We start from the raw sequence: 16,844 nt of genomic DNA on the forward strand, positions 1-16,844 counted from the left end.
TTAAAAAAATGGTCCACGTTTGACCTCTACATCAGCCTACTCCTGGTACTCTTTGTTTACGAAGTCAATTGTGTTGGCAAAAAGAGTGTGTAACAGAAGTGTGGGCTGGTCCGACAGTTTCGAGTCAGTGAGCATGTCCACACCAGACGCTAATTCAGACACCCCTGCTGCACCTTTTAACCTGAATCTTTGCAACTCTTGTAGAGTAATACGTTTACTCTTCTGCAATCCATCTGCATTTGTCTTCAGCTTCCATTCATGAGCTGAAATAGGATCTTATTCTTTTGGTATTTTTTACATTAGGTTGGGTGCAGTATACCCAGACACTTGGAAGGATGCAAGCATTTCTCTCTATCTCTCTTTCACACACACACACAAACCCCTACATCAGAAGAGGTCCGGACCTTGTCGTCTGTCTGTCAAATCATTTGGATGTTAACAGCATCAGGCTTGAAAGGCCTGGGGAAGTTATTTTCCACGGCACTTCCCTTCCTGTCAGCCGGAGAACAAGCAGGGGGATGCGAGCGGTTTGGTGAGACGGTGGCACAGGGACACACGAGAGCGTGGATCTCCATGTGTTGGTGCTGTACAACAGCTTGGTCGCCTTCGGGGCAGCGCGAGACCTAGGATCACCTCTCTCTTCTCCGCTATTCCCTCATTCTGTCCCTCTCTCTCTTTCACACATTCTGCTGATTAACGCTTAGTGTTTCTCATCTTAATACCCGCCTCCTGTTCTTAACGTACATCATACGTTGGAGTGGGTGTTGGTGTGCATGTTTTCAGAGGTCTTAGGATATGTTCTGCAAGTCCTACTTGCGCTGATTTTCCATACATCTATTCATCGCATTTTTACTTGGCACAGTGATGCAATTTTAACACCAATGAGCGACACTAAAAGTATTCTCCATATTAACGGCACTTATAATTACAAATATGTAAAGAGCAGAAACACTTAACTAGGAACACTTTGGAACGGGACTCCTCAGGCACAGTGACTGTTCTAGAAAAGAACAACTGCTATGAACATCTATGAGACTGCACCAACACAGCCCAAAAACCTTCATCATGAACCTGTGATGAAGTGCTGGGCAAGATATGGCTCAGAGTGTGCACTTTCTGAACAGCTTGGAAAAATGGTGAGAGGCTGAGAGAGTAATTCTATGGAAATAACCAAGAGACAAAACGTGTCATGTATTTATGCTGTACACAGCTTAGGTTGCACACGCTGCTCTCATTCAGAGAGACTGGAACAGAAGAGCCGTGGTCCGCTTACTTTCTCTGGTGGTCAGTGATCAATCATTAACTCCAGCACTGTTCAGAACCCTAGTAGGTACATGGCTGAACACACGGAGTCAGAACCCGATCCTCAGTGCCAGTCAATGCCACTCACTCTGCCCATCTTGGGTGATGACATAGGTTCGCCGCTCCGCCCTGGGCTCCCGAGCTTAACCCCCCCCCCCCCCCCCCCCCCCCCCCCCCCCGTTACGGTAACGGCCTCGGCCATCTGTCTCTACGCTAACCTGAGCGAGTCCCATGAGAGGGGGTTGACTGACGCCTGGCCCGTGGCACCTGTGTCCATTGCCAGCTCACCAGCACGGCACACAGCGGCCTGCCATATGGTGCCACCCCATACGTCCAGAGAGAGGGAGAGGAGAAAGGGGGAGACCTGCAGACCCATTCACGCTGGTATCGATCCTGTGTTGTGGTACCGCATGGCTGTGTAGGTGTTCTAATGGGGGTTATTGCTGGAGGTGGACTGGGAGAGGTGACATCACACCCCGTGAAGACTGCGAGGAGGTGCCTGGAATGATACTACATCCAACGCTACAGTAATCACTCAGAACAAAATGACACACACACACACACAAATGCCATTTATTAGGGTCACTGCGTGAAAGACTGCTTTAAACACTTCCACAAGCAGCTTTTTTGGACACCAAAAAAACCCAACTCTCCATGAACTACGAAACTTTAAAATTAGCTCTCTGCTGCCCCTGTGTGGTAAATGCTAAATACTACACCGTCGGTGGACTTCCCGTTAGCGATGACCAGCAAAATCTTAGAAAGTTACCTCAGCCACTTCAGTTACTTCTGTTTGAATAAATTGTGACACTGCATTGGTAAAACCAAAATATATATATTTCTTAGATTTGATAAAATATAGTTTTATTTTTTCAAAAAAGTTACAAATAAAGCAGGTGAAAATAATATTTGTCCCACATTGCTTTCTTTTAAAGTTTACATACACTATACATCGTTTTCTTTTCAAATATAAGAAAATAATCAGTGTTTTACAACACTCCAGAAAACTGTACCTTAATAATCAGAATGGCACTATACACCATTACTATCCTGTTTCTCATCACATTCATATTTCCTTTAGAATATGATTGTGTCTTATGGTGATTTACATGTATTATTCTAGTGTTGTAAATATTATAATTACTCATTGCTGAGAAAAACTCATTTCGTAACCATTTCCAAACCCAACTTAACCCCAATTTCCTATCTGCAAATACAATGTTCTGTTGTGCAACCATATAAGCATTTATAAACCAAGACAATTGTGCACTATGAAAAATACATATCATCTGTAACGGGTGTACTAGTCATGTACATTTTTCCCTTCATTTCCTACTCCATATTCTTTCTTGGCACTTACGCTGCAGTAACTACAGATGCTGGGGGCAGCAGTGAGGTACAACATGACAAGTTATACTGTGATGTGAAGAATGAGTCTCAGGAACGTTCTCAAGCATAAAGGGAGGGTTCACTGGCCCACGCTCCTACTGCTCTCAAGCAGAGCCAATGGGGCAGGGCTTCTTTGGCCACGAAGGACGAATGTCTGGAACAAAAAGTAAGCTACAAAACAGTCAGTGACTACCGGCCTCAGGTAGGTCAATAAATAAACTGGATAAAGCTGGATGAAGATCTCAGGGGGGAGCATACATTTGGTGATTCTTAGCTATACCTGGCACCACGAGCACAAATTCCTCTATTTATGATTATGACAAATTAAAATAAATTCTATATCTCACTACCTAAGTAATAAATATATTTCCTAAGAATACATTAAAATGCATTTGGTCTCTACTGTTTTAAACAAAACAAACCACTCTGCTCATATGCAATATTCACAGTTCTTATATGCAACTTCTTACGCTTATGATAGGAGTATCAGCAATGTAGCGATACTTTGCTTTTCGTACCAGCAATCAAACAAAAGTAAATTTAGCAGTAAATCTTAAGGTCCTCATCAACTGCTCACTTCTTCCTGTTTATCTATAACTGTTACATCACTTCCTCTCTTAGCAGAATAACTAAGTTTGTAACTCTAAACTTTGTCTTTCCAAACAAGGCTGTAAACTTAAGGAGGTGTGCTTCTTTGCCAGAAAAACAAACCTCCACTATAAATGCCTGTTTAAGACATATACTGTGAAATATGTCTTTGTGTGTAAAAGGCTTCAGTAACTTGACTGGTGATGAAAATATGAAAAACATTAGCCATTGACATGTGTTAAAATATTAAGAAATGCTAATAACTTATCCAATATACAATAACTAAGAACATGAAATGAATCATAACATTAATAATCTCAAACATTCTACCCTTTGGTGTTTATCTGCTAATTAAATGACAGAATGGTAGCATGGGGTGTAGCTTTAGAAATAATCCTCAGAAGGAGCAGGTGAGGTCAAGATACATCTGCATAGATTGTGATGGGGAATAGCAGGAAATTATCAGCGAACCCACCCAACTCCAAAAAACAAACAAAAACATACACAAATGAACGGCACATAAATATAAAATACAGTCATTATAGACCTAAAGCTTTGGCCCTCTGTATCCTTGTTGGCCTTTTGATTGTACCTCCCTACTATAGCCAACATTCTTAGTAATATCACTGATCTGGTCCCATTACAACTGTACACCACCCACCCAATAAAGTGGTAGGACAACTGAAGGACATGGAGAACTAATACTGAAATGTTCATGTCTGTGGGTTCTCAATCGCATGGCAATCTCTAAGGCAAATATTGCCAGATCTCCTGCAAACAGTCACCGCGCTAACCGGATGGAGGAGAAGGCAGCGTCTGTCTCTGGAGCTTCCGCAGGTCTGCAGAAAGCATCTGATAGAAGTGCCATGGTGGTGCTGCCCGCTCAGAGATGGACACTGTGGTGGTGACCCTTGGTGGCTTCAATGTCGACCCTGCGCGCCTCAGCGAACACCAGGAATGTTCCCAGCCCCATCAGGTTCACCATAGTGATGAGGGTGAAAACTGATGCCCACGAGCCAGTGGCCTCAATCAGATATCCCGAGAAGTACACCATGATCACCCCTACACGGCACACACAGTCACACACTAATTAGCCAATTAGCTTAGGACTAATTAGCTCATAAACTACATATGGCAACACGGATACATGTGCGCACAACCGTACGCACTCCACCAAAGAGCACAGCTGAATCTATAGCACTTGGAACTTCAGGTTTTATTGCCAGTGGTCATGAATTGTTATTTGTAATATGCTTCTTGCCCTTGAGACTCAGAAAACAAATATCCTGCAATGCACGATTTAATAAAATCTGGAAATTTAATAAAATTTGAGATTGGAAAGAGACAGAGGGCACTCCTCAACACCACACATCTAATCTTACCTGTAAATGCACCACAGGTGTTCATCACACCTACGAGACACAAACAAAAGACTTTACATCCACAGCACCCTTTACCTGCATTACCAGTGGACTATATTAAGGCCATCCAGCAGTGAGTGGGAGGATACGACTTACCAAAAAGGGCTCCAGCGCAGGATGGGGCCAGATCCTGGACGTTCACAGACACACCACTGCACAGACATGGGGAGAATTCCATCTCATGAGGACTCAGGGGCCGTTTCAGCTTTAGGCAGCAGTGCTCCTATAATAGGGTGCTAAGAGGGCAAAATGGCAGAGGTGGGTTTACCTGTGGCTGAACGTGGTGAGGCCCATCATAGCAGACACGAAGGCCACAGCCATGGGGAAAGTGGTGGTACCGCACAGACACAGGGTAAACACGCCGGATACACCCATAGAAAAGAACTGAGAGAGAGAGAGAGAGAGAGAGAGAGAGAGAGAGAGAGAGAGAGAGAGAGAGAGAGAGAGAGAGAGAGAGAGAGAGAGAGAGAGAGAGATGGTGACACAAACTCTCATCTGAGCATCTATCTTGTATCTGTGTACACGTGATTGTGCGTGAAGGTTTAATGCATTACCTGCATCAGCTTCCTCACTGAAGCAGTATCATAACCTACCAGACACACAGAGGTTAGAGGAAGACAGAGGGTAAAAGAATAAAACAATGGCTATTGATATTTGCTCTCAGAACTGAAAACTAAGTGCCTCATATATAATTTGTGTACTCTTAAATCTCACAAGAAGACAAAATGTTAAATTTGCCTTTTGATTTGATTGACATATTACTTTTTGGTGTGTGTGTGTGTGTTTTCATACCCTGACTGATGAGATGATCAGACAGGCAGCCACTGAATAGTGAGAAAGGAATGGCCACAAACCACGGGATCACATTAAACATCCATCCCTGGAGACACACACACACACACACACACACACACACACACACACACACACACACACACCTTATGGATGAAAAGGTGGGGGGGGGACAACGCAATTATATCATATCAAACAGAGCTCTCTTCTACTGAATCCACTGAACAGTATAAACCTTCTTCACGCTTGCACTTTAACTCAAACACCGAGATAACTGGATGCATTCATGAACACTGATGCGACCCCTGCTGGAAACCGTATGTAATCGCACAACTCTGGAGCAATTGAGTGTTGAGGAAACAAATGTAACAAGTGTGCTCAGAGGGGAAAAAAAAAACAAAAACAAACAAACAAACAAAACATCTGAAAACAAAATGTATTCATTTCAAGGCAATCCATGGTACCTTATTTCTCAGAAATCATATCTATAAATTATCACTAACCCAAAGTACAAATCAACTCAATGGACCAGCTTGCCTCGGTCTTGTAGCGTCACCTTAAATTTGTGAGGAATTTGTGTCCTTTTTAAGGACAAGACTTATAACCTCACATATCAAAATTTCTACCCACTCCCTCTCATTTGTTCCACAACTTTCTTCGCCAGTCTCCCTGTCTTCTCTGAACGATATAGTGCATCTCGGATAAAGGCCACAAGCTCACCCTCTCAAACCATCATGTCATGTCTCCTAAAAGACACGCTTGATGTAACAGGGCCCAGTGTTCTAGCTTCATAATCATAAAAGAGTGAGCGTTCCTAATTGTTTTTCAAACTTTTTTCATCTATTGCTACTACGGTGTCCCAAAAGGTTCCATCCTAAGGCCAGCTCTTTTTCATTATATATGCTCAACAACAACAAGCGTCATTTATAACATCTATATATTTAATTTCAGTGTTTAAAATATTTAATAGCATTTAATTTCACTGTCGTTGAGGATACTCAGCTTTGTCTACCTTTATAACTGAACAACCTATGCTCTATAAGGTATCTTGGTGAATTACTGAATGATATAAAAATGTGGAGGGCTAATAACTTTTACCAATCAAACAAACGAAAAATTCATCTAAATTTGCTGAAAACCTGTCTAAAACGTATGGAGCACTGTCAGAATGTGTCAAGGCCAGAGTTAAAAAAAAACAACTCAATTATGTCATGATGTTAGTTTCTACCAGTTCAGAGGAATTTCCAAAAAGGGATCACATCACACCAGTTCTAGCCTTGCTGCGCTGGTTTCCAGCCCATCACAGGGTCCAGTTCGAAGTTCTTTTATTTGCTTTTAAAGCATTTCATGGGCAAGCCCCATCATACCTCGATCATTGATCTGCCCGTATTCACTGCGGTCCTCAGATCAGCTATTGTTCGCTCTTCTGTGCATCAGGTCTACTCTCTCTCAGTTTTTAAGACTTACAACACATCTTTCTACTCTGGGATTTTCATTTCTGCAGCCATGTGTATGTTTCACGGCATATTTTTTTCCTGTGTTCTGTTTTGTTTGTTTTATGTAGAACCATGTATTTTTTTCTAAACTTTACACAACACTTTGGTCAACATTGTGACGTTATATGTGCTCTGTAAATAAAATGTAGTTCAATTGTAAGTAAGCAAAGTAAATAAGTACACGTACATGCCTTATTTTCTACTTATGTGGCATCACAATTTACCTTAGAATCAGGAAAAGTGTCTTTGAAGAAAGTTGGTAGCCATGACAACAGGGTGAAGAAGGTGCTAGCAGTACACAGGTGTGTAATAATGACCGCACTGACGGATGTCCGAGAGAGTGAGAGAGAAACAGAGAGGGAGGAAAATGGAGAATAAATATGATATAGGACAGGGCTAATGATTAAGGAAAAGTTTAATGGTGTTTAAACATATCACAAAATCATGATATTCAGGATGTAATGTCAATAATATAAATTTGATAATATTCATTTCAGAACTATATGATGTATTGGCTATGTAGTCTATACTATTAGATACTTTACTAAAGTCTATACTATTAGAAACAGTTATTTATTAGAAACACCTTGGAAGTGTACAGTTAGGGACCATGTGCCATGCACAGCCTGGACTGGCCATATGCCAACCCCTCATCAATGGTCATTTTCTGACCATGGGCCCACTTTTGGCTGGAAATGTTTGATGGCAGACCACTCATACCAGCTGAATAACCATGCCACTACCATGTCAGGGTCACTGCTGTGTGGAGAGTGGCCCACCACCCAAATAATATCCGGTCAGCCATGGTCCTGTGGTCAGAACCAGTGGTGAGGAGTTGGAGGATGGCTAACAGACTGCACATGGCAACAGATGGACTGCAGTCTGTAACTGTAGACCTATGAAAGCCACCTATCAAACAGGTGCACCAAATAAAATGGCTGGGGAGTGTAAGTGCAAGGGAGGTTTTTCTGATAAAGTGGGTGGTGGGTGTAAATTTGGTGCCTCTCATGATGTATTGTAGGTGAAAGCCTGTGGCTAATGGTAACTTTGTCCTTACACCACCACATGTTATTTAACCTTGCAAAATCAACTTTTGCCTTAACTACACACCTTTTGACTTTAATCTCTCTCTCTGCTCTGTCCCTTTGTCTCACTCTCTCGCATGCACAAACACACACAGATGGATTTATGGATGGATCTTAGAGGATTGTTTAGCTCCTTTTTGCAGGATTATGGCCACTGTGGACTTAGTCACACATTAAGTAAATGTGTGCCGTCTCTCGTTATTTCTCTCTCTCTCCGTGACAGACTCACACACACACTCACACACACACACACTCACCCACTCACACCACACACACTCACTCACTCTTACCACACACACTCACTCTTACCACACACTCACTCACTCTTACCACACACTCACTCACTCACTCTTACCACACACTCACTCACTCTTACCACACAGCTGGCTGTCTGAAGAGACGCAGCCAGTTTCTGCGGGACAGTTTGGACTGGGTTGCAGAGCTGCCCAGAGACTCCAGTGTGATGATGGGTCCTGAACGCACGCACACACACACACACACACACACACACACCTACAGTTAAGTCTGAACTAGGGACACCAAATGGATACTCTAAAAGAATAAAAGGAGCTGATGAACATCAGGATTCCCAAATTCTAATGGCAGCATCTAATTCAAAGAATCACAGTTCACAGACTCTCAGGAAACACCACACACACTACATCCCCTGAAACCTCCGGTGATATCCTCATGCCCAGAGTAATATTGCCTTCACTTTCTTGCCTAGTTATACGCTACTCACAGTCATAGTCATTGCAAAGTCTAGCCTCTTTGTCGTAGAGTATACTAAGCATTGTGAATTTATATTTGTGCTTTTCTGTGTTTTAGACCATTGCCAGTGTTTGGTTCTACTACGGGTTTTTGCCTCATCTTGGATAGCCCTGCTTGCTCCTGTTCCATCGCCCATGTCTACCACCTCGACTCTGTATTGGAGTTGCCGTTTTGGATTTATTTGCCTGGACTGTATTGTTGTTAATAAACTGTTTGATTGATCATCATGTGCAAGCGTCTGATCTGTTTTGCACCGTGACACTTTACTCAAACAATATGCTTGGCACACTGCACTGAGGCTGTGTGTATGCATGCATGACTGTCCAATTCCAAACTATTGAAAGATGTTTGTTTTATCCATCCAGCAAATCACACATTAAATTCCTTAATCCATTATACTCCATCTACTTCTTCCATAATGTCCAAAACCTCTGTGAATGTACAGCCATCAATTTCTATCTACCTCACAAATCACAATAAATCAGACAGGCTAAAGACTGTTTAAACACACCCACACACACACAAATACACAGAAATAGCATACACATAGCTACAATCAGCTCATTCATGTCAAATGCACCCTTTGCTGTATACAGTGTAAGCACTGTTAACAAAATGTATACATCCAGTAAACATCTACAATTCATGCCTGACACACAAATGTGCCTAGCCCCCATGTCTAGTCCAAGAAGAGAGCACATACCCACATGAGCTAAGTGCAATTTTTTGTCTGCCATCTTTGGGGGGGAAAAGGGTAAGAAAACCCTTTAAAGTACAAGAGTACTCAATTTTTAAAAAATTTGTTCTGGACCATGTACGACAATAACCCTTCAAAAGCAATACTTGCTCTACTAGTTATAAGCCGCAATGCTTTTTGGAAAACATGTTGCGCACATAGACTCACCCTCTCCCTTAAGCAGGTACTTCCACATGCAGTAGGCCCAGAGCATGGACAGCAAGCCGGAGACGTAGAAGACACTCTCCCAGCCGTAGAGGTCCAGCATGACTGAGCCCACTCCTCCGATCACCAATGTCCTGCAAGGGCCCAGAGGCTCAGCACAGACATCTCCCTTCAGCCTTCCCTGCCCGCCCACGCCCTGCCCAAGCTCACTCAGCCACTCACCCCAGGTAGGAGCCGCTTCCAATGGTGCTCATAAGAAAGCCGCGCTCACTCTCCACCACCTTTTGTGAGCACAGGCTGGCCAGAGAGGGGTAGTGCATGCCTGGATGGTGGACAGAAGCAACAGCCTGAGATTTAGAACTCCATGTTAGCACCAGAAAACAAAACAAAACAATAAAAAAAAAAAAATAAAAAAAAAAAACGCCGCTAGACCAGATGGTGTGGTCAAACTCGGACAACAAATGACTATTAGATGTGAGAAATTATCAACTGTAAGGACATGCTCTAGCATAGCAAAAACATGCAAAACTGTAAAGAGGCATAAGGTGGGTGTAAACACTGATTATATCATTAGCTGTGACAGCAGAGAATTTCTTTATCTACTTTGTGACAATCTAAAAAGTCTTTCTGATTAAGAGCAGCTCCTCGGCAGCCCACAACAGTAACGGCCTAACATAATTACAAACACTCTAGAAGAGCCTTGCACAAGGCTACACTTTTTTCAATTTTTTTTAAAGAAGTTCTGTTTTCCATAGAGGTGTATCTGTTCATAACTACAGCCACTGTTGTGGGTACCCTTCCGTGCTGCTCCACTTTGGCGGCATCGAAACACTAAAAACAAAGTTCCAAGTTCACGGAAGAATAAAGAGACCTATTAACATTGCTAACAGAGGTAACGTGCTGAGCGACGCTGAGGCTGGCTGGTTGATGCTGTGACCACGGCAACAGCCCATGCCCCTCCCCTCCACCCACCCCTGCTCCTCCACCCCCTCACTCACCCTGCATGAGGCCCATGAGGAAGCGCGACACAGTCAAGGAGATGATGGGCCGGGAGCAGAAGTGGGCCAGGATGGGTGTGAACGCCGTCATGGCTCCCCATGCTGCGGCTGACAGCAGCAACACCTTTTCTCCTCCCACCCTAAAGGCAAACACAAATGGTACATACAGCTCATCCCAAATACTTCCAAGCGAGTGAGTTCCAGCAGCACTAAGAGTTATGGATAGGGGATCGGAGGAGACACCATAAACATAACCATATGGCCAAGCATTTGAAACATCTCATTTTGGTTTCTAATGTGTAAAAGTTTCCTTAAAGGAGCAAGAACTCATTTTTTCCAATCATTATTCTTCACATTATGAAACAGCCATTACACTAACACCTAGTGGCATGGACGTTGCAGATATTGTGTATTAAATCTAGGTATTACTTAAGCCAAACTGATAAAGAATGGAAAATGTAGAATACATTTTAACTCTTTAATATAGAGAAAAATGATCATGAAAAGTTATGATGCATGGTAAAAAAAAGTTTCAAATCATTCTTGTTTATATGATTGAGCAGAGGCAAGCAATTTCTGGAAAAAGATAATACAAAATAAATGTTATACTTGTGAAACGCTCACTTGAGGTTTCATAGAAATATGCAAACCACGCTGGACACCAGTGACATCCTCTGAAACAGGAGCCACACCCTTTACTTCACAGCGTCACGATTTCCTCACAGATGCAATTTCGTTCTCAGTTGTCCACACATTCGCATTAAACGAGACAAGCGTGAGACATAAGACTAGCCGGGTGGAAATCGGAGCCAATCCGTCAATAACTCCAACTCACAAATAACACCACCATCATTACACGGCCACCTTACTGACCTGTCACTGATGTAGCCTCCAAGGACCTGAGTAAAGCAGTAGCCCCAGAAGAAGCTGCCCAGCACTATGCCCGATTCCCTCTTGGACCAGCCGAAACGCTCTGCCATGTTCACAGCACATATAGGCATAGCCACACGGGCACAGTACAGCAAGCAGGTGCCCAGCAACAACACCACAGTCCATACCCGTGCTACCGGCCTGCAGACAGATTAAATAAAAACAAAAACATTTCTGTGTGTTACAATTGTTTGCTGCTATCCGGACATCCGTGATAGGAGAGCAAATACCTGCGATAGCTGGTAGGTGAGCTAAATTACCTGTTTAGTGCAAAAATGCATATGTATATTAAAAGATAAGAAAAATAGATTAAAAATTATTTGAAAAATTGTAAACATTTTTTAAAAGGTTAAGGAATATAAATGTGGATGAACAGTGTGCGTGGAATGGAATCTCTGACAGAATTCTAGCAAAAAATAGTTAGCTATGTAATTCAAGAAAAAATAATTACAGTAGTTTTCGAAATCAGAAAATCTAATCGCATGTCTCATATACTTCATTCATAAAAGTAGCGACATCTGCTGCAAATAAATTTACCTCATGAGCTAATTACTATTGACATTTTGACATTTAAATAATAAGAAGCGTTAGCCAAGTTATACTGTGTTCTGTAGTTACACCAAACCACCAAGAGACATCTGACGCAATTACTTTGACTTCCAATCATTTATTTTAGGCTTAGTTAATGCGTAAGTTAAAACAACACATTTTAGATAGCTAGGTAAATAACTAACTTAGCTAAGTGACTATTCTCAATAGTGCCAGAAATGCTGAAAAACGTAAATCGAATAGAATTAGGTTTGAGAATTAGCGTTAATAAAAGTAAATGTAATAATTAAAACGTAAAAATAAAAATTAAAAATTAAAAAATTAAAAATTAAAAACTTTACCCAATATGATTCTGACAAATGAGTGAGATCACGAACGATAATCCCTGAATTAGACACAACATTGCTTTGTTATTACTGTAGGTAGGTAACAATATGTTATTACTGTAGGTAGGTAACAATAACTATTAGCTAACCTAACATTTATGAGAATTACTGAGGTAGCTTGCTAGGTAGTGACTACGCAGCTAAACACAGCTATGTACTTTGAGAACACTGAACTTTGAACATATAGATTATGAACACAGAGTTATAAAAATATACACTACTTTTTTGACATGATACGAGATGATAGCGCACTCACCTTGACCAGTTCTGATTTGATTCTGGCCACTTTTTTTGAGATCCAGCTGGTCCACAATTATCTGCTGGGTTATCGTTAACATTTGGCAAGTCTGGACAAGAGGTCTTCCCATGTTTTTGTAGAACTGCCATTCAACGCCAAATTTTGTTTGTTTCGCACTATTTCCCGGGGCTCTTCTGGGGGTTAGCTCTCCGGAGCGTGACAGGCAAAAAAGCAAAAAGATGAAAAACTAGTCTTTTGGTTCCTGTTACCCGGCAGTAGCATCTCCACTAAACTGCTGTGCTGCTTTACCTGAATTATAAATTGAAAAAGGGACCGAGTAGTTGGCGTCACCGCTGACAAACCGAACAAGACATTCTAGTTTGCCTGCTTGGAGAAGTAATGAAATTCCACGTGTCAGTTTTTTTTTCCTTACAGCCCCCTAATCCCTCCAACTGACGGTAAATGAAACCAGGAAGTAATGCGACTTAGCCCTTTCATGCAAAACAACACATACCGGCCCAAAAAAAACGTTCCGCATATTCTCATTATAAAAAGCTTTATTACAAACATCTAACGAACATACTGGATGCCTGAAATATCGCTTGGCGGTATCCTTCTAAACGTTGACAAATTAACATTAACCTATGTACTGTATAAATAACATATAAAACACGTACGGCAACATCTTCTCATATGCTACGAGTATAAGTGAATGTATATTTGAAGGAAATCTAATGGCCGTAATTCGTGGATGACCAGTACCTCCTGTTAGCCAGCCAGCTAAACACGCCTTCCTAAAGGAAGCGTATAGACGACAAACGCGCGAAATGCAGCATTGTGGAAAAGGACTGCGGCCTTTTATTCTCATAACCCACATGATGAATGTAGCGTCCATCGGTATGTTCTGCAGTAATACTAGCACCAAACACCTTTAATAATATAGAGATGTACAGGAACTTCAAAACCTTTTACCGCAGTAAAGCTTCTGACTTCAAAAACTCACTAAATTTAACTCTGTATTCTCTATAAATTACGTTATTGAATATGTCGACAGCAATGATACTACAATAAGATGCAACAGTAGAAAACAAACATTACAATGCAATGAAATATTCACAGAGCAGATGTTCCCTCTTTGTGCACCCTACAGAACATTTACAAAATGGTTATCTTCACAATCTTTTGCACTGCAAATAAAGGTGTGGAAGCCAAGTTCCACCATTACACAATCAATCCACTGTCCTATTGAAACTAATGTATATAAAGCTTCAAAATACAGTGGACACAGAGCCTCAACATTTGAGGTAAATGAGCCTAACAAAAGCCATTTTCTATACCATAAGCCATCCTGATCATTTACCAAAAAGTCCAGGACTAAGTTAGTCCACATCCAAACCTGTCTAAAGAGCTCTGAACATTGCATACAGTTCATGAACATTCATTGACAAAAGACACAGAAAAGTAATTATCTGCAAAACAGAATGGATAGAATTCAATTCTTTTCACCAAGTCAAATATAGAGGTAACAAAATCATAAAAGTTTCTCTGCATTAAAAAGTGTTCCCATTTTCTCCATAAGTCGCATTTACAATTCAAACATTCCCATTTGCACAACCCTTTTAATGCAAAAGTCTCTGATAAGCAATAACAATTATGCTAAACAAAAAAGGTATATTTAAGTGTCAGTCACTGACTGAGTATAAATAGTGAAAGTGGAAGGAAAACGTCCATTTGGTTTCCCACAGAAAGCTAGCAATGAGCAGTTCTTGTGTATTCTTCACTTGGGCTCCTCAATGGTACCCTTGCTAAGATCAGTCATTTTAGGGTACTTGACCTTCTTCTGGTCCAGTTCATTCTGAGCCCACAGCAGAAGTTTCAGGAGTTTAGCAAGTTTGGGCGTCGACTCCCTGTTCTCATAGTCCAGCACAGCTTGGTTTACCTCACTCCAAACCTAACAATAAACACATGGGGGGAATTTGCATAAACTCCAGACCACTGCATTGCCAAAGAGCTGCAACTTTTTAAAATTATGTGTGTGTAACTGTTATAAAGCATAAAACAAACAAATGCATGCAAGACACTGAACTTTATTTCACAGAACTTTACTTTCATATAGAGAATATTCTCAGGCTGCGACACACCTGGCCCATTTACCAGAAAATGTTTCTCAAACAAATCAGCCTTTTCCATCTTTACGTAAGCAGCCACCAAGCGCCCTGTTATAATGTGCACTAACCAGCCCCCTACCTTCTGTCTCTGCATCATGTTCAGGAGGTCACCGAAGGGTGACTCCTCCGGGTTGTCGAATGCCAGCAGTGCCAGCGTGCGCTCCATCTCGCACAGGCATTCCCGGCTCTCCTCGCCCTGCTCGGCCAGCTGCGTCTGCGCAAACTCCAGCGCTGCCTCCGTCTCCCGCAGGCGGATCAGCTCGATCAGGTGCTGTTGCTGCAGAGGGGCACACGAGGTGGGCGTTTACTTCCCATGTGACTACATACTAGAAATAAGTAACTGGTGCCAAGTGTTCATCACGATGGGACCAGAATATGTGTTTAGATACTGTTTTGTTTTGTTTTTTTTGTTTTTTTTAAGTGTATTACCTCATGTGTTACTATCATTTTTGTGCAAAAAAAGGCTACAGAAATGTAGTTATGTAAACCTGAGAAAGTCTTGTATAGAAACAAGGTACTGTGGAATTGTTTTGTCAGCTTGCAGTATGTGTATAAGAAGAACCCTCCTTTCTTTTTTACCTGGAGATGGAAGTAAAGGTAGCGGTTAGTATCTAGAAGTTCAGGATGCAGACTGTTGATCAGTGCAATAGCCTCCTGAATCTGCCCTTTCAGAATCATCTCTCTGATCTTTATCCTCTCGTCTAGCGAGTCCAGGTCCACACTTGGCTCAATGCCTGATTCCAGCCTGAATTTCTCTGCTGCCTCCTTAAAACCCTCTGGAAACATGAATATGGACAGAGTGAATTTACAGAGCACTCACTCTTCATTAGGTCACCCTAACAGATTATAAAAATACTGCGTACCTGTCACCAAGTAGTTCATGATGAGTCGATTCATGTCTGCACGTTGAACATGGACATTGTTCAGCTTCTCCATCCATTCCTCTTGTGTTATATCCTCTGGCTTTTCAGCATAGCTCATTATGAAGTGTCTTTAAGCACATATTTTTAAATAAACAAACAAGAAGATAGTTTTACATTCCCCTGAGTCATTTACATTTGTAACCCTAGTTCTAATATATGTAACCAAAAACTCTCAAACTTTTTCTCAAATTAATTTTTTAAAATAAATTGTACTACAGTCGAAATAGGTGTAGTATATAATAAAAGTATGAATTAGCCCTGACTTGTGATTCGGTTTTTAACAAGAATAAACTTGAGTAGGCACTGTCAATAAACGTTGAAAAATTTGCGGACAACAAGGGTATAGCATCCATCAGACACAAAGTCACGTTAAAACACCTTTTATATTTTCGAATTATACAATGAAAAATACTTATAGTATTGAATTCCAGATCAAGGGATTCAGGATTCCTAACGATGATGACCAAGACTCACTAATTATTCAGGCCTTCTCGAAACCATAACATTGAAGCCTTCAAATTCTCCAAGGCAAGACCCAACCGACTTCCACACGTCAGATCTATTAAACATACTAACTTGCTAACGATTGCTAAAAAATATTTTCATAAAACCGATTATGCATTGGCCTCGGAGCACAATAATAATAAGGTAAAAAAAAAATATTTACAAGGTGATTGTCCCTATATTTTACCTGAAAGAGTTAGCTACTATTTAACAGCAGCTTGTAGCACAGGGGAGCAGGGCCGCAAAATATGCTTTCTCGTGATAGTTCGTGACAAACGGGATTTTACAAATGTCTGTTGCCAGATGCTCCAAAATGACCCATTGGCGGCTTGTAATCCTTCATTTAAAGACAGTCATTTTTCTTTTTAGTTCGCCCGGTGAAAATATTTATATTTTGACTTAG

At 41.4% G+C, this 16,844-nt stretch overlaps 2 protein-coding genes across 4 annotated transcripts; both read right to left on the reverse strand.

Annotated features, from left to right (window-relative positions):
- Window positions 1-1,935: 1,935 nt before the first annotated feature.
- slc17a9b (solute carrier family 17 member 9b) lies at window positions 1,936-13,287 on the reverse strand. Of its 2 annotated transcripts, XM_027007000.2 has the most exons (13): window positions 12,865-13,287; window positions 11,617-11,814; window positions 10,744-10,883; window positions 9,968-10,067; window positions 9,749-9,879; window positions 8,450-8,546; window positions 7,213-7,309; window positions 5,493-5,580; window positions 5,255-5,289; window positions 4,969-5,084; window positions 4,797-4,852; window positions 4,662-4,691; window positions 1,936-4,341 (listed from the first exon to the last, which is right to left on the reverse strand). In XM_027007000.2, the coding sequence occupies exons 1-13, from the start codon at window positions 12,993-12,995 to the stop codon at window positions 4,163-4,165; spliced, it is 1,398 nt and encodes a 465-aa protein (XP_026862801.2). In that variant the 5' UTR covers window positions 12,996-13,287; the 3' UTR covers window positions 1,936-4,162. The 2 variants fall into 2 exon arrangements, with proteins under 2 accessions (XP_026862801.2, XP_026862802.2); XM_027007001.2 differs by lacking the exon at window positions 5,255-5,289 and having other exon boundaries at window positions 4,220-4,341.
- A 394-nt stretch (window positions 13,288-13,681) lies between these two features.
- gid8b (GID complex subunit 8 homolog b (S. cerevisiae)) lies at window positions 13,682-16,699 on the reverse strand. 2 transcript variants are annotated; one of them, XM_027006940.2, is made up of 5 exons: window positions 16,629-16,699; window positions 15,878-16,005; window positions 15,594-15,790; window positions 15,094-15,291; window positions 13,682-14,797 (listed from the first exon to the last, which is right to left on the reverse strand). In XM_027006940.2, the coding sequence occupies exons 2-5, from the start codon at window positions 15,993-15,995 to the stop codon at window positions 14,624-14,626; spliced, it is 687 nt and encodes a 228-aa protein (XP_026862741.2). In that variant the 5' UTR covers window positions 15,996-16,005; window positions 16,629-16,699; the 3' UTR covers window positions 13,682-14,623. The 2 variants fall into 2 exon arrangements, with proteins under 2 accessions (XP_026862741.2, XP_026862742.2); XM_027006941.2 differs by lacking the exon at window positions 16,629-16,699 and adding an exon at window positions 16,412-16,622.
- Window positions 16,700-16,844: the final 145 nt, after the last annotated feature.

This window comes from Electrophorus electricus, chromosome 24, assembly GCF_013358815.1.
Source record: "Electrophorus electricus isolate fEleEle1 chromosome 24, fEleEle1.pri, whole genome shotgun sequence".
Classification (NCBI taxonomy): Eukaryota; Metazoa; Chordata; class Actinopteri; order Gymnotiformes; family Gymnotidae; genus Electrophorus; species Electrophorus electricus.